The sequence below is a fragment of the Suncus etruscus genome, chromosome 2, assembly GCF_024139225.1.
Source record: "Suncus etruscus isolate mSunEtr1 chromosome 2, mSunEtr1.pri.cur, whole genome shotgun sequence".
Classification (NCBI taxonomy): domain Eukaryota; kingdom Metazoa; phylum Chordata; class Mammalia; order Eulipotyphla; family Soricidae; genus Suncus; species Suncus etruscus.
Window position 1 is genome coordinate 84,562,359 of NC_064849.1, and position 27,470 is coordinate 84,589,828.

Here is a 27,470-nt window from a genome sequence, read left to right on the forward strand (position 1 = left end):
AAACAATGCATGCTGGCTAAAAGAGACTAAAAAATAAATTTTATAAAATCAAATTGGTAAGAGGGGAAATGTTTTTCCTCTGCCCTAAAAATTAAAGGTAGAAAGACTAAATAGTCTAAGAATTTTATATTTCTTTTTTTGGTTTTTGGGCCACACCTGGCAGTGCTCAGGGGTGACTCCTGGCTGTCTGCTCAGAAATTGCTCCTGGCAGGCAAGGGGGACCATATGGGACACTGGGATTCGAATCAACCACCTTTGGTCCTGGATCGGCTGCTTGCAAGGCAAACGCTGCTATACTATCTCGCCGGGCCCAGAATTTTATATCTTAACTGCTGATCTAAAAGTGATTTTTAAAATTTGTGTGGGAGGAAATGATTATCTATAGAGCTGGCATTCATAGATAATTGAACAATATGAAGACAGAAACAAATATCTTCCTTCAGATCTATTTATTATGTTTAAGATCTGCCTGTCTCATTAACCCAATTATTATGCTATTTTATTATGCCTAAAATCATAAAATTCCTATTATAGGAATGCCCACCAATATTCCTATTATAAACCTCAAGTTTCACTAAGCAATATCAATATTCTTTATCTTGGTTTGGGACCACAACAAGTTATGATGGGGACTGCCTCACACTCACAAAGGACCATACAAGGGCAGGGCTTTAGCCTGGACTTCTTGCATGCAAAGTCTGAAGTCAGTATGTTGAGTTAACTCTCCAGCCCTAAAATTCTTGTTTTTTTCTAAGAAGTAACCATACTTGTCCTCTATAATCTTGGTTTTGTAGAAGTAGAAATATTACTATCTTAATGTCCACAGTTGGAAAAATTAATTAGTTTAGTTAAAATTTAATGAAGAGAGCTATTTCTTATAGAAAACACATTCATACACTTAAACATTCATGGCATGTTTATTAAATGTCAAATACTGCTGTCGCCACCAATCATACAAAGCAGAATGAACACAGTTCTAAACTCACAGAAGTTCAAGTCAATACAAGAATGACCCCATCCAACTAATAGCTGAAAGCATCCACAAACAGATGTCATGTCTACTCTGATAGTTGTCACTTCATAGTATCCCAGTGTGGGCATATCTGGAAAATTGATAGTAAAGATTTGACAGACACTAGATCTTTGCTTGCTAAGGTAGCAAAACGTCTCAGTGGCAAATGAATCCTCATCCTATTGTAAGATTAGGACAAGATAAAGGGATCCTAGTCAAGATTTATAAAACACTCACAAAATTCAACCAAAAATTCAACAGTCCCATCCAAAAAAAAAAAAATCAGAAAGAACAGACATTTTTCCAAAGAAGACATACAAATTGCCAATAGACTTATGAGAAAGTGCTCATCATCATTCATGATTAGAGACATTTGAATAAAAGTGGCAAGAAATAACCATCTTACTCCAGTGAAAATGGCACAGATAGGAAGGTCTGGAAATAGTGTTGCTGGTGTTGTGGTGAGAAAGGATCCTATTCCACTGGTGGTAGAAATGTCATTTGATTCAGCATTTTTGTAAAGCAATACATAGAACTCCCATACTGGCCAGCAATACCACTTCTTGGGAAATTCAAAACATTAGTTTGAATAGAGATATGCATGCCTATGTTCATTGCAGCACTTACAATAGTCAATAATACAATCGTCAAAGTATGAAAACAACCCAAATGCCCTGCTAACAATAATCAATGAATTACAGTACACAGCACACACACACACACACATGCAAACACACACACACACACACACACACACACAAGAATACTATACAGCTCTAAGAAAGAACTAAATCAAATAATTTGCCATGACAGGGGACTCAGTTCTATGCTGAGTTAAATCAGTCAGAAATAAAGAGATATGAATTAATTTCATTGTACTGCTACTTGCCACAAATACAAAAATGTGGTGTGTGATAAAAATTTTGGATAAAAACTCATTAACCCAAAGATAAATATTCATGGATGTTAATGAATGTCAAATACAACAGTAGTCATGGGCATACAGCAACGTAGCAACAAAGGGTCAGACAAGCACAAGAGAACTGATTCAGAAAACTGAGTTTGAAGGAGGGCTTGAGTGAGTTTGAAGGGAGGGATGGACATTAAGATGCTTAAGGGAGGATAGTGGGACATTAATGATAACTATAGTGTTAAAATAATATACAAGTGAAACCATCTTTAATTATATTACAAATAATAGTCGTTTCATCAATCAAATATATAAATCAATATAAAAAGAACATAAGCATAATATATGAATTATAATAATTTTATATATGTAGAAAATCAATATTGTTATATTAAAAACACAATTTTTCAAGATAAAAAGATAGTGCAGTGGGGGTAGAGTGCTTGTCTTGCATATTGCTAACCCTGGTTTAATCCTTAACACCTCCAATGGTCCCCTGAACACTGATAGAAATAATTGCTGAGCACAGAACCAGAACTAAGTCCTAAGAACCACAGGATGTGTTCCCAACTCACAAAAAGGAAAAGAAACACAATTTCTCTGTTGCAATTCAGCCCCTGGAGAGGTTGACTGATGGAGGGATGGAGGATGAGGTCTTTCCCTTCCAGCTCGGAACACGCGTCTGCCACCCTGTCCAGCCGACGGTTCTGAGGTGAAACGGCGGGTAAACAGCTCGCAGACAGTCAGGCTTGTGGAAATATTAGCTTTATTCGGTGGACAAGACTGAAGTCCAAGGTCTCAGCCTGAGTTCCAGCAAAAAGCCTCTCACCTTCCACAGAAGGTGAATCCACTTATCCCCCAGAATCAGGTACCACCCAATGGTGGGATCAGATACCACCCAATGGTGGAAGCAGAATCAGGTACCATCCTAGGGTGGGGGCAGAATGCCAGGTCACACTCTAGGGTAGGGCACAATCACTGATCAGGGTACGGTCAGTAACATAATAATCCCATCAAATGTTTACATACACAACATTTCTCCAGACATAATTTTGATAAAAAGTTCACAACTTGCTACCCCTCTTGATTCCCAGATGTACAACTTAAACAAAACTGTCCTCTCAAGTCCAGCCTCCTTGGGCAAGATTAGAGCTGTAACTTATTCAGAAAAAGAACATGGATAAGTCCTAGGTGAAGCCTGTACTTACATTTGTGGCTAGAAAGCACAAAAGTGGATTTATAGCATGAAAGGGAGTTTGAGAAGAACACAGGATAGATCTGAAAAATAGAGAATCAGAAAGAGGATAATAATTATTGACCACCAAAACTGTACATTGATAATTAAGCTCAATGAGGGAAAATAGAAATTACTAAAGTCAACACAAGTTGAAAAAATAGTATACAATCAATTGTATTGACTCAAAAGTGTCCAACTAATTTAATTAGATAGATTACGTAAAATGATGCACATTATAACAACAAGCGGGTCTCATGGATGGTTTCTTCAAAAGTTGGTTTTATTTGTATCTGTGATAAATCAGGCAAGCAAGTGAACAAATACAAAATGTAGCCCTTCCTTGATTTCCATAAAAAGATTCACTTGGCAAAAAATATTGGGACTTTAGTAAAGGCTGAAAAAAGATTTTAAGGATGCATAAAGGTGTCATCTTGGGAGTCACTGTAAGTCAAAATGTTGCAATTTTCCATTCCAAAATCTATTGCTCTCCCATCCTGACTTCATTACTCTCTTAGATAATACGTATATTCTCTCTGCTGTGTAGATAAATCTGATTTTCTAAAGCACACATCTGAACAATCACATATCCAAAGTCATGCAGTGATTTGGAAGAATTAGTGGCCTTGGATAGACCTCTGACTTCCCCCATCTTTGGAATAGAGCAAGTGATTAAATAGCAGAAGCTTCCTGGTTACATTTCTAATTATTGTACTGCTATCTGCTTCCCACAGACTGCACCCTTCCAACAATTCCTCCATCAGCTCAACATACGCACAATTTCTAAATTACCTGTAGATTCTTGACTCCATAAATGGGATTTCCTCACTATTAAGTAGATAGGTTGTGGAGGAATACCCTTTACTTTCACAAATACTTTTCTCTCATTAGGTGTTAATCAACTTAACAGCCTGGGAAGTCAGAGGCTTCCTGAGGAAGTTAGTTTATCCTCAGGAAGTTATTTCCTATAATCAAAGAGGAAGTAAACAGATGTTAACCTGATATTTAAGGTCATACTGTGTCCATGACTGTAAAGGGCAAATAGTTTCAATATCAGAATATTTGTTCTGTGATGTTGCTTCCCACCTTCTCTGTATTTTTTTTTCCTTATCCGAGCTCTGCACTTAAAAAAAAAAAAAGAGCCTTTTATTGCCAAACAAAAAATTGTGCTAGGAAAGATGACAATGAGTACATAATGTTGTATATTAGAACCAAATCTGTCCTTGCTATCTCCAATTAACAAGGAATCATTTGAAATTCCAGCACAGAATCTACAGCCATTCAAGTAACTCAGGAAAAGACTAGTTATCAAAGCAACTATTGAGCCAATTTATGGTTGCTTGATCTAAGTCTAGCTTTATAAAAGATTCCACTTTCCCTTATATAAACCCAGGAGTTTTCCTAACTCTTCCCAGTTCAATAGATCATGTGCCTTTCAATCTTAGGAACAGAAAGTCAAATTTCCTAACTGAGGCGACTACCATGATGATCTTCCTATAATAGGGGGTCTCAAACTCAATTTACCTGGGGGCCGCAGGTGGCAAAGTCAGGGTGATCCTTGAGTGCAAAGTCAGTAGTAAGCCTTGAACATTGGGGGGTGTGACTCAAACAACTAAAACAAAACAAAACAAAAAAAGATTCCTCTAGGGCAGGGCCACAAAATGTTGTATGGAGGTCACCTCGAGTTTGAGACTTCTTCGCTCTCCAAGTGTAGCGCTTCTGGAAAATTCCTTTGTTGGAATAGATATATATGTCAGCCTGAATCACTAATTGCTTCATATGTTTATTATTTTCCCCCAGCAATGGCTAAGAGTCCAGAAGCAATGGGTCTTTTCATAAAATCAAAATCCCTTGGGAGCCACATAGCTACCAGCAATCCTACAAATGATGCTTATTTATTACCAGAGGGAAGGATGGTGACTCAGGGGCTCCAGTGTAGAGGTGTCATAGAAATCCATTAGAGTGAAACCCAAAATTAGTTTTGAAAATTCTTCAGGGAGAACAAAATATACAAGATGATAGCAATTTCATCTCTGTGCAGCTGAAATACCTTGTATGCCTCCTCCATAAATGCCTGACCAAAGGCTCTGAACCTATTTTGGATACTTTAATAAATTTCCATTATAGTAAGTAACGGAAGTGACTAATATATCTTAAGAATGATCACAGCTTTAATCACAAATACACTATGTGCTAGTTAGATGAACTCAAATGTGGCTAAAATATATAGACACTTTAACTGTGTGCTTTTGTGCAAATGGCAAAATTGTAAGTGAAAGAAATATGGAATAATTTTAAACATAGGATAAGAATATTGAAAAGCTAATAATTTCTCCATCCCAACTCTGCATACATACACTGAGGGACTCTGGATGTCTTAATTAACTGTTATTTATACCGATATACTAGCACATGTGCTCAGGCATGCACAAAAGCCTAATTTTCTTCTGAGGCTATTAAATGAATATTTTTTGCCATTCTGGATCATCCATTTTGGAAACTAATTCCCTCAAGAAATTAAATGCAGTTCTTAAGCCTGAGATAGTATTTAGGATTTCATCTTATATTTCTAGGCTTAACATCACCATTTTATGGATAGCAAGCTGATGAGCTTTCCACTGCTTAAACTAATCATCAGATGCAAATTTGACTGCTTTATTAAATTAGGCACACGAAATCTATAACATGCTCAAATCACCAGATGTAATTGGTGCTGTTTTTACAAAAGTCACCTAACTTATAATTAGGTCATAGCTTAAACAATAAAAAAAATTTGGTCATGAAGCAATGAGTTGCTAATTTAATTACCAAAGTACATTAAGCTCCATCAGCTTAAGCCTTGCAAAGCTTTCCTAGGTAATTTTTGGGGAGAAATTTTTAGGAAGAATAAAATTTAATTTTGAAAGGCCAAACCAATCATCATCTCCCTCATTAGACACAGAATAAAACCTACCATAGAATTTCAGGTTTAGAGTCACTTACCTGCTCTCAATGAGGTCCAATATTTAAACTCCCAATTTGCATAGACGCAATTGTGTAACTCAAGAGATTATTCATTGTCATTATATGCCTTCATATCATATCTTCAAAAATGTCTTCACACTTTTTCCCCACTCTATATTTTCACTGCATCTTCTTTGGTTTTATATAGTTATTGAACTTTGGTTTTATTTAATTTCAATGAATGGTTCATAGTATATTTCCAGTCTTCTGATGCATGATGAGATACTCCATTTCAGTATAATCCTAGTTAAAGAATGATTCCATGGCTCAGGGTTTTTGTGAGCATGTGTGCACACCCACGCTGTGCTAAGAACTCGATTTTGGTTTTGCATTCAGGAATCACATCTGGCAGGTTGTCTTAGAAAATATGAGATGTTGGGGATCAAACCCAGGTTGGTCACACTCAAAAACAGACCCCAACCCAGGTGCTATCTCTCCAGCCCCACAGGTCAGTTTTAAAATGAAAACCAGTAATCTGAACATTCAGTACTTTTCTATTACATACACTATAAGCTTTATATCATGATGAACTTCATACTTTAAATCTGTCTGGTATAGTATATTGAAAGTATGGTTATGATAACCTGAAAACTAATCCTTCCACTCCGATGCCTTTGTGTCTCCCTGGATACTATTCATTTCCTTATTCTGTTACTCAATATACTACTGATCATACAGTACTTGTCTTACTTCTTCTGACTAAAATTTCCTTTCATAAAATTTTACCTTGTATGTCCATCATTATGTGACACATCATGTCAAACCATTTTAATAAAATATTACAGAAAATATTCACTAGGAAATGGTGGCTTGGTATGCCAATTACAAGGCAAGCATCAAGAATTAAACTTCTGTCAGAAATCATGATCAAATTCTTTTTGTCACTAATTTTACAAAATTTGGACCATACCACTTTAATTCTCTCTGTTTTCACTGGCCAAATAAAAACATTTATACCTTATAATCAAGAAACGTCTAACAATGAAACAAAGTTGAATATAATAACCCTCTTAAAAGACTAGGAATAGTCATTTATAATAAAACAAGTTTCCCAAGAACGCATACCGAATATGTTGGTACTCTCTTTTTTCCCAAAAGGCTTTTTGAGAAATGGAACCTACCTTTATTTAAAAGCATATTCTCTTCCTGAGTGACTCATGCAAATTTTATTTGAGAAGTCTACCCAAGAAGTAGAAAGAAGATAATACAAGGAAGACAAAGAGAATAAAAGCAAAGCCAGATGTCTGGGCTTTCAAAATAACTCTTTAAATTGGTCTAATTTGGGCACTGAAAATATGAGAACCCATGACCGTATAAATAAACTGGCGATGTAAGGTTCTGTGGAAAGAACATCACCACAAATTCTTCATAAATCAACTCATTCATTTTACATGGCTCCAATGAAACATTTTAAAATGAACTTCTTTAGGGGAATTAATTATATGGATAATTTCACAAAGCAATGTTAGGCAAGTCTGTTGAAAGTCAATTCTAATATCATGAGCTGAGTTAAAGGTAGAGTTTTCATCTTCAGGTAAGAAGCAAATCTACTTAAATAGGCTAAGAAAATTTTATTCTCTAAAGTCAATGGAAATGCTGCTCTACTCGGACTCCTTAATCTCTCTAAGAATTATAAAATTCTTCTAAACAATCCATCTCTACCCTGCCACTTGCTCAAGACCTGCAGCTAAAATCAAGTAGGCAAAAGAAAACTAAATACCTTCCTGTTCAGAAAGTAAACAGCTTTTTTCAAAGGTTGTTGTGTTTTTCCTCCTCCACTAATTTGGCTTTCTCTTCCCCAAATAGTGCAGGGTGTTGCATTGTCCCTTGATAATGAATAGGTGCATAATCTTGAGCAAATACATATCCTGATTTATCTAAAGACTCCTGGCTTCCTTTGTAATATGAGCCAATTCATCAGAACACTAATAAGACCTTCTGGAGCATTCAAATTCCTCTGATTCCATGGTGGTCTGATTCTATAGCTAAACTTTAGAGGTCGGCTGTCACATCTATAAACTGTGCCCTTAGAGAAGTTCTCTGGTTGAACTGAAATATGCTTAAAATTAAACTCAGAAGCTTGATTCTTCACCAACTGATTAAATTCTATCTTTGAACTAACTGATTCCAAGAAACTTGAGAAAAACCTCAAGAGAAGCCTTATTCAGTTGCCCCCACCTCTTTAAAATAATCTCCCTTTACCCTAAGTTTGGTAAAAGAATCTGCTTCCTGGTCTAAATTAATCCAACTGATTTGTTCCTAGTTTTTGGTTGGTGCAACCATGGGCTGAGTGACCTTAATAGCCAGGAGTCAAAGGTCGTTCTTTCCAGTACAAGAAAGAATACCCTGTGGATAAGAAAAACTGAAAGAGGAAAAAAATGGAAGTGAAAATGAAAGACTAGTAACACAACTGGAAAGAATTAAGCTGTGGCTTACGATGTTGGAATGCAGATTTTGTTAGGGAAAATGGAAAGTTTCCAACTATCTCTACTTGAACCCAAACCCCCTACAGTGTCCGGAAATCAGTAACTTAAACTGTCACAATAAATATAATGGGCTTTAAAGAAAGTCTATACCACTTATCAAGGAGAAAGCTTGGCTGGCTGCCAATTCCTTCAATTGGGGTATGACTACAGAGTTACAAAAATTAAGATGCACAAAGGTTTTGTAGGGGATCTCGGGTCAGAGCACCATCATCAAGCCAAAGGATGCCAGTCATTTTTGAATGAGAACGAAACTATATCACCAGCTCTGCCTAGCACTTAGTTTCACTGCTTGAATCAGAGTGGATTCTTTAGAACATTAGCTAAACAGCAAGAACAAGGTCAAGGACAAAGAAACAGATTTGCTAGGGTTAATAAATAGGCTCTGAAGACTTGCAACTAAAAACTAACAAGACTATTAACATTTGAGCTATGACTAGAAAAAGCTTTTTAAAAATTTTAAAAACATTTGATTAAGTATTTTACACCATCCAAGGTGAAGGTGGTCTCAGTATTCTTTGTAAAAAGCACTGGTAAATCTTCTAGCTGTGAATAGCAGAACAGAATAAGAATGTTATGGTATTCTGTGGAGAACTAGAAAGAATTAGATCTGTGAATTCAAAGCATCACTAGCGATTTTCTTGGAGGGTAAAGGGGAGAATAATATGTTTGAATAATGAGGGTCTCAAGGGAAACTATTGAGTCTATACTCTATCAGAGAAATAAGAAACAGTTCCATTAAAAATACCACTTAGAAGAGGAATAATCATAATTTAAAATAAATTTTATAAATTTTTTACGAAGTCAATAATGTCAAAGTACTAAATGTCTTATTGCTGTATACTTTTTATTATTTTATGTTTTTAAATATCAAATGAGTATTTTATTCTATACATATCAATATAGCAATGTAATGAAAAATATTAAATTACTATCAGTTTATGTTAAATAGAACTTTAAAAACATTATCCAGAAAATTTTATGTAAAGAATAATTTCTGAAATAACTACACTGACAACTAACATAACAATGTGAATGAATGACGGAAGTAGAAAGCCTGTCTCAAATACAGACAGATTTGGGAGAAGGGTAGAGAGGTGGGAGATTTGGGGCATTGATGATGGGAATGCTGCACTAGTGAAGAGGGGCAGTTTTGACTTAAACCCAACTATAATCATGTTTGTAATCAAGTTGTAAAAATAAAGATATTTTAAAAATAATAATTTCTGAAAAAAACATCTATGGATCTACATGGGAGAACATGACAGTGCATCAGTGCTGAACTAGCTCCACGAGCAGTGTTGTGAGCATGTCTCTGCTCCAGAGACATAAATGGCAGCTCCTGGACCCGTTCTGGCCCTCAGACCAGAGCACAGCAAAAGAAACTTTCAGCCATCTGAACTAGGCTTTATTCTAGCCAAGACCCATCATCTCCTTATCCCCTTATCTTCTGTAAGAATATAGTAGCATATGAACTTCTATCCACAGCATATGAGCTTCTCCCAAAGTCAAAAGTAAGCATTTTTCAGCCAAAAACATTAGTCAAATGTCAGGTAGCAGCCATATCTGTATGCTCCCACAAAGCAGAAGTTCTTTGTGTATACAATTTGGTGATTCTTAGTAAATTATCTATAGTGTGTAGCTCCAATCCAACTGTAGAATCTTACCTTTGCAGTGAGATGCCCCTTTTCAGTTATAGTTAGTCTCCATTCCCAATAATAACCCAAAATTTATAGGAATGTCACCAGAGCACCTTCCACTGCTTACCTGTTCTTAACTCACTGGCCAGGATGCATTTCTTGAGTGGTCACTAGCCAGTTCTTATTAAGAAGCAATATTGTAACCTTAGTTACCTGAGGAGACTGAGTAGACATGAGTAGACACACCTACACACACACACACACACACACACACACACACACACACTTACATGCAACAACCACCACTCACCTCACCAAGTCTAGCAGCAGAAAGTCTAACAAAAAGCTCTGACTTTGTTCTGACATGTATGGTCACGAATTTCAGAAGCTGCAAGCAAACCATGTATTATCCCTCACCATCTTGGGAAATCATGTTCTCTCAGACCTTTCTATTGAGGATATTGAAGAATATGGAAGTGAAAATTATAAGAAGATCCATGCAGTGAGGAAAATATGTGTAACAAAGCAGTAAGTTACATAACAATGCAATAGTTCCTTAGCATTAAAAGGTAAGAGTTCTGGGGCCCTAGCAATAGTGCAGCAGTAGGGCATTTGCCTTGCACATGGCTGACTCAAGACGAACCTCAGTTGGATCACCAGCATCCCATATGGGCCCCCAAGCCAGAAGTGATTTCTGAGCGCATAGCCAGAAGTAACCCCTGAGTGTTACTGATGTGGCCAAAAAACAAACAAACAAACAACGAAAAGTAAGATAGAATTCTAGAAGGCAGAGTGAGGATCAGCGAAGACTTTAAAAATGTGCTGTCCCAAGAAGAAATACTCAACATTAATTGTCATTAGATAAATCCAAATCAAGACGACAATTCTATATCATCATACCACAGTGAGAAGGGTGCATATCAAAAATACTGAAAGCAATCTGTGTTGGAGGAGATGTGGTGGAAAAGAATCTATCCTCCAATGCTGGTGGAAGTATTGTCTGGTTCAAGTCCTAGAGAAAATGTTACAAAGGGTTTTCAATAAACTCAGAATTGAGCTTCCAAATGACCCAGAAATTTTACTTTTGAGTATCTATCCCCAGGGAAGTAAAAGAATTTATTCAAAGGGTGTATTCATCACAGCATTCAGTACAATAGTTTAGAGCTTGCATCAACCAGATGCCCAACAATAGATGAGTGCATCATGATGATGTGGTACAGATAAACAATGGAATATTACATAGCTATAATACTACATAGCTCAATTCACTGCAACATGAATGGAAATGGAAGATATCATAATAAAAGAAGGAAGTCAGAAGAAGGTGAATCAATATAGAATGACATCACTTATAAGTGGTATTTAGAATAACTGCATGAGGGAATGAAATAGTTTCCATAGAGATTATCTAGAACATTCTTGGCCCCAGAGTATAGTGAGGAGAAGAAAAAACATAGAGTGGAAAGGGAGAAAGATGTGAAGTAACCAGGGACAGGAGTCAAGGAAACTCAGGTACATTGGTTGTGTTAAGGAAGGACAGAATTAATTATCCAAACCAGGAAGTCAACAAAACTAAAATCATGACACCCAAACTAACAACCAAACATCAAAAAGGTGCCTACTAAGATGACATGTGATGAGAGGGCAGGAATGAGATGGGATGGCCTCTGGGGACACTGGTGAAGGAAAATAGGATCAGTGTTGAAGCATTGTATACCTAAAACTCAACCCAGAGGAATTTCATAAATTATAATGCTTTAAATTAAAAAACTTAAGTGTGCTGTCCTAAACTGCCCTACCAGTGGTCAACTAGCGTCCCACTACCAGCATCTCCATAGTCCATACAATCTCCTAAGAACCACCAGGAATGATCCCTGAGAACAGAATCAGGAGTGAGCACTGATTCACCACCAGTGTACCACCAAAACCACACAGATTAATAAATAAAAATTTAGAAAAAAGAAAAAATGCTATAATGTAGTTCTTTTCCATTGTATTGCCCTCTACCAATCTCCTGCACAACATGCTGCAGGCAGAGATGTCCCGGATGTGTGCTGGATGGACAAATGACTCAAGCTCTCTGAATTTCCTCCCCCATATGACGCAAGAATAGGGTGCTTTCTAGGCAGGCATAGCGCTGCACCCCGGAAGTCCTGCTCACACATGAAGACAACGAGTGCCTGCTCTGAGCATCCATCTTGAAAACTCTGGCTGATAATATGACACCAATCAGGCAGCAAACAACCCTGAAACACATTTCCATGGCACCAGTACCCACACTAAACTTGTATACTAATGTCTCGTCTTCATAGACTAAAAGAGCAGTAGCAAAATGGATCAGGAAAAAACAGCTAAACAAATGTTGTTTGTTGCTGCTGTTGTTTAAATATCCAGGTATATACCAAAAAAAAGATAGTGACTTTCATAGCAAAGGAACCCTGCCACTAAGGAGTTAGGAATTCAATATTAATTTAGCCCAGGTGCTAAAAATTTTGTTTCATATGAACCACACGTTTTCCCATTTTTCGCTCCTGACTATACCATCAAAATGATGGACTATGCATTGTAATGAAAATATATAAAACACTGACTGAGTATGCACCAAATAATCTTTTCTTTAAAAGCGAAAAATCAAATGAAAATGGAAAAGCAGACATCCTTAAAACACAAAGTTCCATAGTACAGTTACCCAATCAAGGTAACAAAGTTCATAAAGTTTTGCATTTATTACTATTGAAGAGGTCGAAAAATAATGAGAGAAATCCTGTGGTTATTTAACACATTTTTTAGTTTCCACAATCTCTGCCACCCATATTAGATTATGACAAGAGTAATTGTAAAATAATGGTATAAAGAAGAGATCACCTTGCAAAGCCTGGATTTGTGATCAGAGAGGATTGTAAGTAAATTAAATTGAAGTAATTTCCACTTGGGCTCATAAGGATGGAGGAAATCTCAAAAGCAAATGTCTAGAATCAATTTAGCCCATTTTCACATTACCTTAACTGAATTTCAAGAATGATCTAATACCCATATTTGAATTAACAGGCAGAAAATTAAAATAGGATTGCTATCTGGTATTTCACTGCACAGATGAGAATATCTCTATCTATCTGCCTTGCTGTGTTGGTAAAACAGTGTTAAGGCATTAAACACATGGGAACATAATGTAGTTGTCCAAGCTATTTGCACACCCATCTCAGAATAATTAAAGCAGATAGTATAACCCTATACTATTTTAAAGCACATCACATCCAAAAAATAAAATCCAAAAAATGGCAGACACACAAATCCAACAGTTGAGATGCCAACACTAGGTTTTTGATGCTTCCCAAACTTTTGATCCTCAAAATCAAAGACTGAAATGAGCTTCCACCACACTTAAGGAGAGTGGGTTTTATACAGCTAACAAGTCATTAAAAGCTTTTCATTACAAATGGCTTTTTTTATCTTATACCAAATCATCATGAACAATTCAAAAGAACTAGTCTTCAAGAAGGCAGGGATTCAAATCATGTTGAACATTAAAGGAAAAAGCTTATTCTACCATTTGATCAAGGTTCTACTACAACTGCCACAGAAACAATAATTTCCACCCTGAACAAAGAAAGTAATGACTCAGCAGTTGAATTTTGATACACATTAGTAAACACAGTGCAATTCTTGGCCAACTATATTAGTGCAGCCAATCTTTATCCTGATAGGCAGGACTTTTTACTCACACTAATTAATCCAGCACACCTCTTTCCTACTTGCAAATACCAGAGTTCATGCAATTTCTAAAAACTGCAGAACTGTGAACTTCTTGTTGCCAGAAATTCTTTATTCCAGGTGTGACTCATTTTTGCAGTTCAATGATAGCACAAAGATTTTACAAAAAATCATGTCCTCTTTTTCTGAAGACCAAAGTATAAACTATCATAAAGAATCTTAAGTCTGCTAATTATATTTTTTCTAAAATAAGTCTTTATGATGATATTATTTATCACCATGTCATGAAAAGAGCTGTAACGGCTAGGTATTATAAGAAAGAAGGAAGGAAGGAAGGAAGGAAGGAAGGAAGGAAGGAAGGAAGGAAGGAAGGAAGGAAGGAAGGAAGGAGGGAAGGAAGGAGGGAAGGAAGGAGGGAAGGAAGGAAGGAAGGAAGGAAGGAAGGAAGGAAGGAAGGAAGGAAGGAAGGAAGGAAGGAAGGAAGGAAGGAAGGAAGGAGGGAAGGAAGGAGGGAGGGAAGGAGGGAGGGAGGAAGGAAGGAGGGAAGGAGGGAGGGAGGAAGGAAGGGAGGGAGGGAGGGAGGGAGGGAGGGAGGGAGGAAGGAAGGAAGGGAGGAAGGAAGGAAGGAAGGAAGGAAGGGAGGAAGGAAGGAAGGAAGGAAGGGAGGGAGGGAGGGAGGGAGGGAGGAAGGAGGGAAGGAGGGAGGGAGGAAGGAAGGGAGGGAGGAAGGAAGGGAGGGAGGGAGGGAGGGAGGGAGGGAGGAAGGGAGGGAGGGAGGAAGGAAGGAAGGAAGGAAGGAAGGAAGGGAGGAAGGAAGGAAGGAAGGAAGGGAGGGAGGGAGGGAGGGAGGGAGGGAGGGAGGGAGGGAGGGAGGGAGGGAGGAAGGGAGGGAGGGAGGGAGGAAGGAAGGAAGGAAGGAAGGAAGGAAGGAAGGAAGGAAGGAAGGAAGGAAGGAAGGAAGGAAGGAAGGAAGGAAGGAAGGAAGGAAGGAAGGAAAGAAGGAAGGAAGGAAGGAAGGAAGGAAGGAAGGAAGGAAGGAAGGAAGGAAGGAAGGAAGGAAGGAAGGAAGGAAGGAAGGAAGGAAGGAAGGAAGGAGAAGAATAATTCATTCAAGAGAGAACTCAGGCTTCTTCAAAAACAAAGAGCCAAGTGCACATCCCAGAATAAAATAGAAAGTCCCCACATCTAAAGAGAGGAGATGCTGACAACATATGCTCAGGCACATACGTATAGTACTTACTAACACCTAAGCCCATAGAACACATGTGTGTCAGAAGGGCAACTCTTTGCTTTCTCATTCAGAATAATCTCATTGCTCCATACCCAATGGAAACCACACTCACACACCCACACACATCCTGTGTTCTTTTTTTTTGGGGGGGGTGGTCACACCCGGCGATGCTCAGGGGTTACTCCTGGCTGTCTGCTCAGAAATAGCTCCTGGCAGGAATGGGGGAATATATGGGACACCGGGATTCAAACCAACTACCTTTGGTCCTGGATCGGCTGCTTGCAAGGCAAACGCCGCTGTGCTATATCTCCGGCCCCGCTATCTGTGTTCTGAACACAGCCAGTCCTGGGAAGCTGGACACAGTAACAAGGCAGGCGCCTACCTTCGCTGGTCGCCACATTCTTCTGGGCCTGAGTTGGTGTATGATCCGTGCTTGAGCTCACGTCGGATGAGATGCTTGAGCTGCCTTTGCCTACAAAAAACAGGAACAAGAAAAATTGTAATTTTGTCATCCCAGAACTAGGCATCACACTCTACTCTGACCCACAGTAGGCTCTAGGACTTGTTTCCTAACAAAAAACAATAAGCCACAATAACAAAAATGGAGTTTCTTGGATTTCATGCCTAGTGCAATATCTCTGCCAAGTTCAAGTAGAGCCAGAGCCCTAGTATATGATGTCTTGACCATAAACTCGGCAAGATTGTAAAACTGCATCAACTATGAAAACGTAATCGCATTTAGGCATGTGAGGGAATCAGTAGGTACATGTGGGAAACACATCTAGAGTATTACTGGTTTTATTTGCACCTTAAACTACACATTTCCCAGAAAAGAAGTAAAGTGGATCTAAACACTGGGCATTATCCAGGGAGCCAGAATCTATTGACTGCAAAAAAAAAAAAAAAAACTGTATCATTTTTTGGGGGGGAAAAAATTCATGTTTGATGGAGAATTTTACAAAACAAACCATGGGAGGGGATGGGGTAGAGAAGCCTAAGGCTGTGAATATGACCTCCAGTGCCACACACATGCACCAAATCAGAGTCCTGGTAACTGTTGTTTGAAAGTTCAAGTTCTTCAAGCAAGGAAGGGACCTTCAGTGAACATAGCTAAGAGATGTGGCATGCAACAGACAGTAGTGTGAAGCTGGCAAGCACTGTAAGCAGTCTTGTGAGCCCCATAATTTACAGTAAGACTTCTGGGGAGCACAAGCATCTGAACTAGGAGTCTACAGTCCCTGCCAGGCACCCAGAATAAGTATCCAAGCACCTCAGCATAGTCTAGGCCAAACAGTGAGTGAGCACAAACATAAGTGCAGTACCTTGTCATACAATACCAATAAAAAGAAAATAATTTTTAATCAAGTGAAAAAAAAATCAAAACACTTTTCTAATTGAATCATTTTGAACTGAGCAGGACTTGAGCTCCCAGGAGTGGCTTTGGCAACATTCATATGTAGATGGCACAACAGGAGTGAAGTAGGGGGTTGAAGCATGAGATAGTCCCCATCTAAGAGAGGTTATCAGGCTCCAAACATCAATAGTGCTAATGCGGAAAAAACTGCTCTTTGTAATACTTTGTGTACCGCGTTTCTATTCATTTCTTGGAATAGAAGCAAACACATTAATATTTCTTTAAAAAAAGTGTCATATGGTGTTGGAGCAATAGCACAGTAGGGAAGACATTTGCCTTGCATATGGCCAACCCAGTTTCAATCCCTGGTATCCCTTATGGTCCCCTGAGCTCATCAGGAGTGATTCCTGAGCACAGATCCAGGAGCAACCCCTGAGCAACATTGGGTGTGGCCCCAAAAATGTCATATGATGGACTAGAGCAATATTACAGTTGATACTGTAGTAGCTTTGCATATAGCTAAACTGGATTCATCCCAGTATTCCCTTTATGGTTCTTTAAGTTCCAGGTGTGACCTCTAAACATAGAAGTAAGCTCTGAGCACTGCCAGAGGTGACTTCTCCCCCCAAAAAAATCACATGGAAATTTGTAAATATAAGTCTATTGCCTTAAGACAATATAAATATAAAATAAAGGTATATAAACTTCTTGTGCCCTTTGTAAAATTTAATTGCTTAAATCCTTATCCTAGTGTGATGTGCTTGATCATGCCTATTTCAAGGCATCAATTATCAGAAGTAAGCTGAGGACTTGGTCTCAGATTTACAAATCTGTGGAAGTCTGAGAAGGAAAGTTCAACTGTGTTGAATCACTGGCCCATGGGACTTTGTGATCCAACCTGAACAAAGAAGCTGAGTCCAGTAGTGGTGTCTGAAGTACAGGGCTGGAGCAATAGCACAGAGCGCAGGGCACTTACTTTGCATGCATGATCCCCAGCATCCAATATGATCCCCTGAGTACTGCCAAGAGGAACTTCTAAATTCAGAGTGAGGAATAATCTTTTAGCACCATCTAGTGTGATTCAAAGCCTCCCAAAAGAATGAAATCAAAGAACCAATGTATTGACTTTATTCCACATTGCCCAGCCAAGAGTTGATCTGCCAGATTCTCCTCAAGTGTTTCAATTCAATTACTTTTTAGTTTATTGGAGGGTAGGAGGATTCACAAATACTTTCTCCATATAACTCCTTAGCAAGGAAAAAATTTGCCACAAATGACAAAACAAATAGTGAGTTTGATTTCTAATGTGCTATAAATAGTGAGTAGACCAGATAGCCTAAAATAAGCAGAGGATGAGGGTTAGAAAGACAGTACTAGGGTAGGGCTGGAGCTTTAGCATAATGGAGAGGGTGCTTGCCTTGCATGCAGCCAACCAGGTTTCAATCCCCAGTATCCCATATGGCCCCCAAGAACTGCCAGGAGTGATTCCTGAGTGCAGAGGCAGAAGTAATCCCTGAGCATTGTCAGGTGTGGCTCCAAAATAAAACAAAACAAAAAGATAGTACAAGGGTTAAAAAATGTGACTTGCAGTCAATCTCTGTTCAATCCCAGCATTACATAGTCTCCAAATCTCACCAGAAATAATGAGCCCCAAGCACAGAGTTGGGGTCCGCTGAAGATATCCAGATGTACTCCAATACCCAACATATACATTAAAAATAGAAAATGACAACAACTGTCTAAATTGACTTCCTAGACAATGCTACAATGACTTACACAAGTGAGAACTAACAATAATGTAAATCCAGTCCACACACCACCCCAGAAAATGCCAGCATGCCAGCGTGCAAATCCTTCATTGAACACAATCACTCCTCATACCCATCAAAATCAAGTGTTCTGTTCCATGGGAAATAGACATCTGACAATTCATAGCAGATCTCAAGAAGCTTCATTAACAATTCTTTAGCCAATTCCTATAAAACATCAACAGCTTAATCTCAAGTGCCATCCTTGTCTAATTTCTCCAAAAAAAAATGGCACATTTAATATGAAAATAACATGTAACACAGTATTTCTTTGGCATGGAAAGGAGAGCAGCCACACCAGGTAGTACGCAGGGTTTACTCCTGGCTTTACAAGCAATGATCACTCCTAGAGGAGCTCAAGGGTTTATTTGAGCATCAGAGATTGAACATGGGTCAGTTACGTGCAAGGCAAGAGCCTTACCTGATAAACTTATCCCTTTTACCTAGACTTAGTATTTCCTCTGGTTAGGAATGCTACTGATAGTTGAGTTGATACCTGATATCTGTCCCACAACAATGGAGAAGAAATTGGTGGAGGGCCTGGAAGACACAGAACTGAGCTCATATTTCTGGAGAATTTGGGACTATCTGTCCATGAGCAATATACTAAGGACAAAAGTATAGAAGCTTTCCTGTCACAATATGAAGATCAACTGTAAACACATTGTCTCGTATTTGGAAAAGGACACCTCTCAGAATGAAAGAAAAAAAATAGACAAGGAAGGGAAAATAAAAAGATCATTTTAATTTGGTGATTCATGTTCATCTTTGATTATATCTGTTTAAATTAACATCAGTCTGGTTTCTACGTCTTTATCATTTTTACAGCAATGTTGACTTATAGCCAGTTAAGCAGCAAACATGTACAAGGCAAAGAACTTACGATGAATCTACTTAAAACTGGCAATAACCAGGGGATTTTGCAGAAGGAATTAGAGTTTCTATAACAGACCTTAAATGAATCAAAATGGCAGTTGTGCTGGGTGGGCCTAACATAAATAGGTGAGCTGTCTAAGAGAAAGTCTAGTGGGGACAGCAAACTCTTCCTGCTGGCCTTGGGAGCAAAGCCACAGTGAGCGGGTCTGGCCGTGAATTCTGCAGCTGCAAGGAAATGAATTGTACCCAACACCCACATGTGCGGAAGAGGTCTGAGACTGAGATGAGAGAACCAGGTAACTCCTTAGCCAGTATGTGATCACTCTGTGATACCCAAGGGTGGGGGGGTGAGGGCACCTAGCTCCTCTGTGTCCAGAACAATGACCCAAGGAAACAGAGATGATAAATCTGTCTTAGGTACAGCTGCCTCTAACTTTATGGGAATCAACTCTGCAGAAATAGAAATCACAGAAAAATGATCAACCAGTGAAGACTTTTCCTTTACAAGTTATGACCAAAACTGTTCTCCAAAAGTCGTCCATGAAAAGGGGGCGATTATCCTTGTGAAGGGGTAGAAAGACACAGTCAATTGCACATGTAGGAGAAAAGCACAAAGAGCTTTGATGTCCTATGTGTTGGGATTGTGTTGGCTCATGTGGAAGTTAATGGTATAAGCCAACTTCACCTAGCAAGTGAGTGGACGGCGTAGCTTCCTCTCACTATAACTCAAGGGTCATTGTGAGTTAAGGCTCCAACACAGATCAGTTATCACACAGCCCTACCTGTCACAGAGCTTGTCACATAAGCTCCTCCCCAAATTGAGCTACGACAATATAGTAACCAGGGAGAATGACCCACTTTTGCCCATTCATCTGCCATGACTCACATCTGATCTGGATGGGTGATGTATGGGGCCAGGAACTGATTAAGAAGTGTCTACAGGCAATATTGATGAGAATCAGGTGGACCAGTCCATGTAGGAAGCTTCCCATAAAGAGCAGGGGAGTGCAGTGAGGGCAGAGAAGGGACCACTAGGACAACAGCAGTTGGAAATGATCACTCTAGACAAGAACTGAGAACTGAAAGGGGATAAAGCGATATGCATGATATCCCTTCTGTAACAGTAATACAAATTACAGCATCTAAAAGAATAAAAAAGGGGAGATTAATTTGAAGGAGGAGTGTCTGCCCCTGAGACAGGAAGGGGAGAGGGCAAGGGGTAGAGCTGGAGGGAGACTAGGGATATTAGTGGCAGGAAATGGGCACTGGTGAAAGGTATTGGGCATTGTATACGTGACTGAAACTCAGTCATGAACTTTATAACTTTGAAAAAATTATACTATGAACAACCTTGTAACTATGGTGTTTAAATAACATAACTTAAAAAAAAACAATAAAAAAATAAATTGGTTATCTAAAAGAAAAATAAGAAGTGTCTACTGGGCCGGGTCCCTACTCTGCTGCTTTTTGAACTTTAATACTATGTCCCTCTGGTAGGAAAGAGTTTTTTTTTTTTTGCAAAGTTGAATCATGCAAATAGTCTTTAATAAGGAGGGAGAGTTATGGACCTTAGACACAAATTAATTTTTACTATACTGTTACTTGGCAACACAGCTGAAAACTAAAAACAAACTCCATATGCTTTAGCTCTGATTCAACAATGAGACCAAAACAAAACAACAATTGAAACACGAAAACAACAAAGCCCATAAATTTTAAATTAACAGCATTAATTTCACATAACAGATGAGGTGATTTTGCCGAGATTAAACTGCCATTCAAAGCATAAATACAAGCTCTGCAAACAACATTCTCTTGATTTGAAATGCTCGGATCAAATGACTCAACCAGTCCCTCTCTCTTCCTTATTCAAACCCGGGACATTAGTCCTCCTTCAACAGAAGTTCAGATCATTTCTCTTCATGTGTTCTGAAGAACATTCAGGTGTTATTTAATTAATATATCTTTGAATTGAATTACCATGAGACACACAGTTACAGAGTTGTTTATGATTGAGTTTCATTCATACAATTTCCAGCATCTTTTACCAGGGTACATCCCTGCCACCAATGTCCCCAGTTTCCCTCCCACCAATCCTCACTCCCACCCCCAGATTGCATCTATGATAGCTATTTTTCTTCTCTTTCTCTCTCTTCCTCTTTTTCCTTTTTAGACACGTGGTTTGCAATATTGTTACTACAGGGGTATCATGCGTTATCACTTTTCCTTTCAGAACTCAGTTCTTGTCCAGAGTGATTATTTCCAACTCTTATAGTCCTAATGGTCCCTTCTCTGTCCTAACTGCATTTCCCTACTATTTGTGGCAAGCTTGCTACCATGGACTAGTCTCAAGGCCCTTATCTCAATGGACTTTGGGTATTTTTACGAGAATATATATTATATATTCAACAAATGAATGCAATCATTCTATGTCTTTTCATCTCGCTTTTGAGTTTAAGTCTGTAATTTTTGGGGAGAGGCAGGATTGGGGTTGCCCCTGGCTGTGCTCAGGGGCAATTTCCAGCTCTGTGTTCAGAGGTTGCTTCTGGCAGTGTTAGATCCTTTTGGTGCTGGGGATTAAACTAGCAGAGGTGATTGCCAAGTAAAGGCCTTAGCCCTGGTGCTTTTCTATCTCTCCAGCCCTCAGGCTGCATTTCGTGTTTTTGCAAACTAGCCTCAAAACCTTGAAGACATTTGTGCGCCTTCCTTAAAATACAGAGCAAGGAACGTGGACATTGAAATTGCAAAACAGCCTGTTATGAAAAGGAACTGGTATACAAGTATTTATTATTTTAAAGATTATCATCAAAATGAAAGTAAACAGTAAAGCCACAAATTTCAGAGGGGGAGTTTCAGAAGAACCTGAAGAATGTGTCTGCAGTCTCCTTTAGGAAAACACTCTCAGATAGTAAAACTGTTGGTCTCTGAAGCCCAGAAACAAAAAGTAAAATTAATGACACTGAGAATAGCAGTTCTGCCGAGTAGTAAAGCACGTTGTATGCTCTGAAAATGCTTAATTCAAGCTAACACTGTAACTAGGCTTTCTTTTCTCCTCCTCATTGCTGTCCCCACACCAAAAATCTATTTAGAAACTATTTTTTTCTTACTCAAGTAGCCCCAAATGAAACGTTAGCTACGTAGATACATGAAATCCCTGCCATGGGTTTTATATATTCCACCATTTTTACCTAAGAAGAGTAAGAATTTTTACCTGCTGGGGCCAAAGAGACAACCCAGCAGGGAAAGCACTAGCCTTGCACACTGCCAACTTGAGTTCAATCCCCAGCACCCCATGTGGTTCCCCAAGTCTCACCAGGAGTGATCCCTGGGCACAGAGTCAGGAATAAGTCCTGACCACTGGATGACACCCCAAAACAATATCAACAAAGATTTTAACCCCCAAAAAGCCATTTTGCTTTCCTGAAGGACATCCTAACTCCCAGAGTAAAGGCTCTTTCATAAGGACACTTTTAACTGAGTATTCATACAATGAATTCTAAAATACTAAGAAAACATCCAAGAGAACATATCCACTGTCCTCTGGCACTTTGTATTTCTGATAGCTCTTTAGCAATGGGGACACTTGAACTAGTAACTAAAAAGTACCAATCAAATGCACAAAATTAGAACCAGAGATAATAGTCCAGGAGTATGTAAGTCATTTTTCTTGCATGCAGGCAGCCCTAGTTCATTTCCCCAGCATTATACAGTCCCCTAAGTAAAGTACATCTGAAGTCACTCCTGAGCCCAGATCCTTAATAGTTCCCAATGACAACTGGCTGTGGCTTATATAAAAAAGGATTAAATACAAAAGTAGAGAAAGTATAACATTAAGTAGATAACCAAGGTATTTAGTGTCCCAGAGGCAGTTAAAAAAATCCAAACAAATGTATTTCATAGCCTCAGTGGGGAGCACACACAAACATAATGGGGCACTCATTTTCATCCTAGTGACCATCTCCATAAGGAACTTGCAACAGGAGACTGACTTGGGGTGGAGGTTTACAGATACATACTGGCAAGGATGTCAATACACACAGAACCCCACGAATAGTGAAGATTCAGTACCCACAACCTTGCACTCAAAAGTGGTATCCAAGGGGTCAATGGGTAGGGTGCTTGCCTTACATGCAGCCAACCAGAGTTAGATCTAAAGCACCCCATATGGTCCTCCAAGCACTGCCAAGAGTAGTTACTGAGCACAGATCAAGGAGTAACCCTTGATAACTGGTGGGTACCTTGTTTGTGTATTAAATATATAATTAAGTACATGATACAAAATAAATTCCATGCCTACTACTTCGAAGAAAGAAGTCCAAGTAAAATCTCCTGAACTCTCTAAACATCTTGATCTTCCTCTCCAAAACTTTGATAAAAACAAACACAAAATAACTGCAGAGGAAAATGGGGAAATGGCACCAAATTTGGTGGAGCTAAGAGGAGAAACAGAGGTAGGAAGTGTATAAAACAGTCAAGGCCAGAGCTGGTAAAGGTCCATGCCATGTTGTCTCACATTAATTCAATATAATTTAAAAAAGTCAATTTATATCAGTATACAGAAATGTAATGAAATATGCTAGTCATCTTATTCACAGTAAGGAAATATTAATCCCAAAAGCTTCCCTCAAGGATATTTTGACAACTCTGGTGGACAATTCTGATCTCTACCTTAGGGCTATACTTATGTGACATTGTTTGATGGCTTAAACTATATATCAGAAATTATTAAATGTCAAAACTATGCTTATTGTTTTCAGTAAAAGACCATTTGTGATCTATATCACTTCATTTCACCTGGGCTGCAAATCCAACAATAGTAATGAAACAATTTGATATTAAATATAAGTAAACATCAAAACAAGTATAAATAGGGGCTAAAGAGATAGCACAGCAGTAGGGCATTTGCCTTACATTCGACCCACCCGGGAGGGACTTGACATCCCATATGGTCCCCCAGCTTCTACCAGGGGCGATTTCTGAGGGCAGAGCCAGGAGTGACCTCTGATCGATGCTGGGTGTAGCCCAAGGACCAATCAGTCTAGTCAACGAATAAATAAAGGTTTAAAAAAAAAGTAGAAACAAAAAAATGCTTATTTATACTAGGTAGATACATACACATCATTCACAGCATGGAGACAGATTGGGAATCATTCTCTTGACTTTCAGTGACCAAAGCCCAGGAAAGGGAGCAGAAACCTGTGCCCAACTCACAGGATCATGTTTCTCTGGCTATCACATCCTCCCAATTTTTGAAGAGAAAGAAAACTTTCTTAATAGCTGGGATCCAACTAGAGAAGGACTCCATGTTTCTCTTCACCAGAAAATGCTCAGACATAAAAGCTCAAAACGAAGTTTCTTTTCATCTTCTCTGTCCTAGAGACCAAATTGACTTGGCAAATGGAGATCTTTAAAACCAGATCATTTCAATGTGATTTATTGATGACCCAGAGAATGTAAAGGGGAAACAGAAACCATCAGTCAACACACGACAAAAATGAATGAAGGTGCCTGCTATATCTGGCATTCTTTGAATCTAAGTAATAATTTGCAGAATGGCATTTCTGTATGAACTCCAGATTACCTGCATGGAATTCATTGCTGTGGCTCCTGGCCATTGATTTTTTTAATACAAAACCTACCATCAAGGAAATGGATCATGTGAGAGTATCAGCAATCCCCCCCCTTTCCCCCTTTTCCTTGTTTGCAAGCTGCTATCAGTGAAGTTGCTGTGATATTAAATGTCCACAAATCATAAAAAGAGAATTTTTTTCAATATGTCAGAATGGGATCAAGGGAGTCCTGTTTTTGTGCCAAATTCATTGTTATTTCCCAGACTGCCTTCTTGGGTTAGTTCCTTATCTCTGCTTCGATCCATAGTTCACAGAACTATACAGACAGCATGATATTAGTTATTTCGCTGAATGAACTAGCTTAATCCCTGGCCCTGATATATATTAGTTTGGAGAATGAAAGCAAAGATATGTCACAAAAGAGTTTTCTTTCTCTCATAGGAATGGAAAGGTTTCTCCAGAGTTGGGTGCCTTGAGGAGTGGGGTGAGGTAAAATGGAAACCTCAATTTCCCTTACTGGAAGGAAAATGGTGAAGTAAAGGTCCTTTCTTCTACTCTTCCTTGTTCCCCAGTAAAAACTGGAAATACTGAGTCAAGAAAACAGCATAAGTGGAAGAAAGGAAATAAAGAAAGTCTGGCCAGATGCTTTCCATTCAAGCCATGCCATGTCCAAATGGGACTCTCTTTTCTTGGGTGAGCCAGGGTTTTATGGGTCTGTAAGGCGGCAGAGGAGTTCCTTAGGAAACAAGACAGATCACAGGTCTGTATGCAGGTTCTTGTCCTAAAATCATGACATTCAAACGGGCTCAATGCATGCTGAAGGAAGACAAGGAAACAAGAGTTTTTGCCTCATTGCTAAGAGATGAAAACACCATTCAAATGCAAGACTTGGTTTAGGGTGGAAGCATATTTTAAAATGATGCTTATATCAGCATTTAATATTTTATTATATTTATGTTGGGGTGCTGAGGATCAAACCCAAAGCTTTACATATGCAAACCCATTCTCCACCTCTGAGTCACATTCCTGCTCTGGCTAAACATTTTTTGTTATTATTTGGAGGTGGGGATGGGAGTGGGGAATGCACTTGATGTTGCTCAGGTTACTGCTGGGTCTGAGCTCAGGAACCAGTCCTGGTGGACTTGGGGAGCAAATGTGGCCACATGTTATATATTAAAGCATTTCCTTAAGATTATTATTTCTTCCTGTTTTCCCACTATGTCCTTCCAGGTGGGGGGCACTGTTGAAAGCCTAATAAATAGGTTGGGAACGAGGTGCTTGGAGTCTTTTACTAGCAGTTTACTAGCTGGCTTGAGGTTTTTTTGGAGCTGATGGTAGGCTGACAAAGGACTCTACATTAGACCTTCTTGCTCCTTTCACCATCCTGTCTGTGTGGATTATTTGCTGAGGATAAGTATCACTGAGATCTCTTTTCCCTCCAAGGGGATAGGAGAATAGGAATCAATTTCTCATTCTGGGAGCTCTGAGGATCCATCGATAACCAGTCAAGGAGTAAAAGTGATACAGCAGTCACCGATTTTTAATACAAAATCCACCATCAAGCAAATAGATAAGAGGGTCCACACTATCCCCCCCCCCCACACACACACACAAAGATTTGAACATGTAAAGCAAGGCAAGCACCTTACCCAAAGTCTCATTGATCTGGATCTCATTATTCTTGTTAAATATTTAGACACCAAAATTGATATCAATGTTCCAGCACGCAATTTTGGTGTAGACACTGTTGTTCAATGTATCCTTGAGTGCCTTCAATTATATTTACAATGTTGGCTAACCCTCATGTCTACTTCCAAAGCTATGCAAAATTCTGCAAAAAAAAAAAAAATCATGGGCCCCCCTAATTCCTCTTTCCTCCCTCCTTTCTAGAACTCCCTAGAACTGCTTTAAAACTCTCTGGATCAAATTGTGCCACAAATTTCACTTCTTAATGGAGTTTTACAAGAGCTGTCCCTTGGCATCTGGTAATTTCACAAAGTCTCACCTTGATAAGGCTCCTCTAGACTGGCCCCTGAGCCAGCACTTCCTGCCTTTTGTAGCTAATACTTTATCAGGCTAATACTCTAGCAGGAGGCACAGATCACGTTGTTTGCACCTTTGTCTGCTGATGGGGATTTGAGATGTTTTCACCCTTTAAGTCTTTTGGAATGTCAGGGTTTGAACAGCAGCAGGCTTTGCTCTTTCACACCTAGCATCAATTCCCAGCTGAAATCAAATGCTGCAACTCCAGAGGAGAAAGTAAAAGCAGTTCCTGCAAGAGAGAAACGTGCATAATCTCCACTGCTGTAGGACCAGTCCCACAGAGCCAAGTCTGTACCATTGCATCCCTGAGAACACTGAGCTGAGGGTCAAGGAGCAAAATATATAGGATTCAAAGGAGGTTAAAGTGCTGTATGTCCATTAACAGGACTGTGTAGGAGGGGATGCCTGCCTTAAAGCCTCTAGGACTGCAAACTGGCACATGGCAGTGAGACTGAAGAAGCTGACACAGAACTTGGGAATCTGAAAACACACCAGATGCAATGCCCTGTTCTTTAGTTTGTTTGGTTGGTTGGTTGGTTGGGTTGGGTTGGGTTTTGGTTTGTTTTCTTTGAGCAACACCTGATAATTCTCAGGG

At 39.0% G+C, this 27,470-nt stretch overlaps 1 protein-coding gene across 1 annotated transcript in view; it reads right to left on the reverse strand.

Annotated features, from left to right (window-relative positions):
• The window catches only part of FBXL7 (F-box and leucine rich repeat protein 7), a 457,103-nt gene that overhangs the window by 313,030 nt on the left and 116,603 nt on the right, over positions 1 to 27,470 (reverse strand). The window contains exon 2 of the mRNA XM_049768262.1: positions 15,607 to 15,696. Coding sequence (XP_049624219.1) covers positions 15,607 to 15,696 — 90 coding nt within the window. The remainder of the gene's footprint in view (positions 1 to 15,606; positions 15,697 to 27,470) is intronic.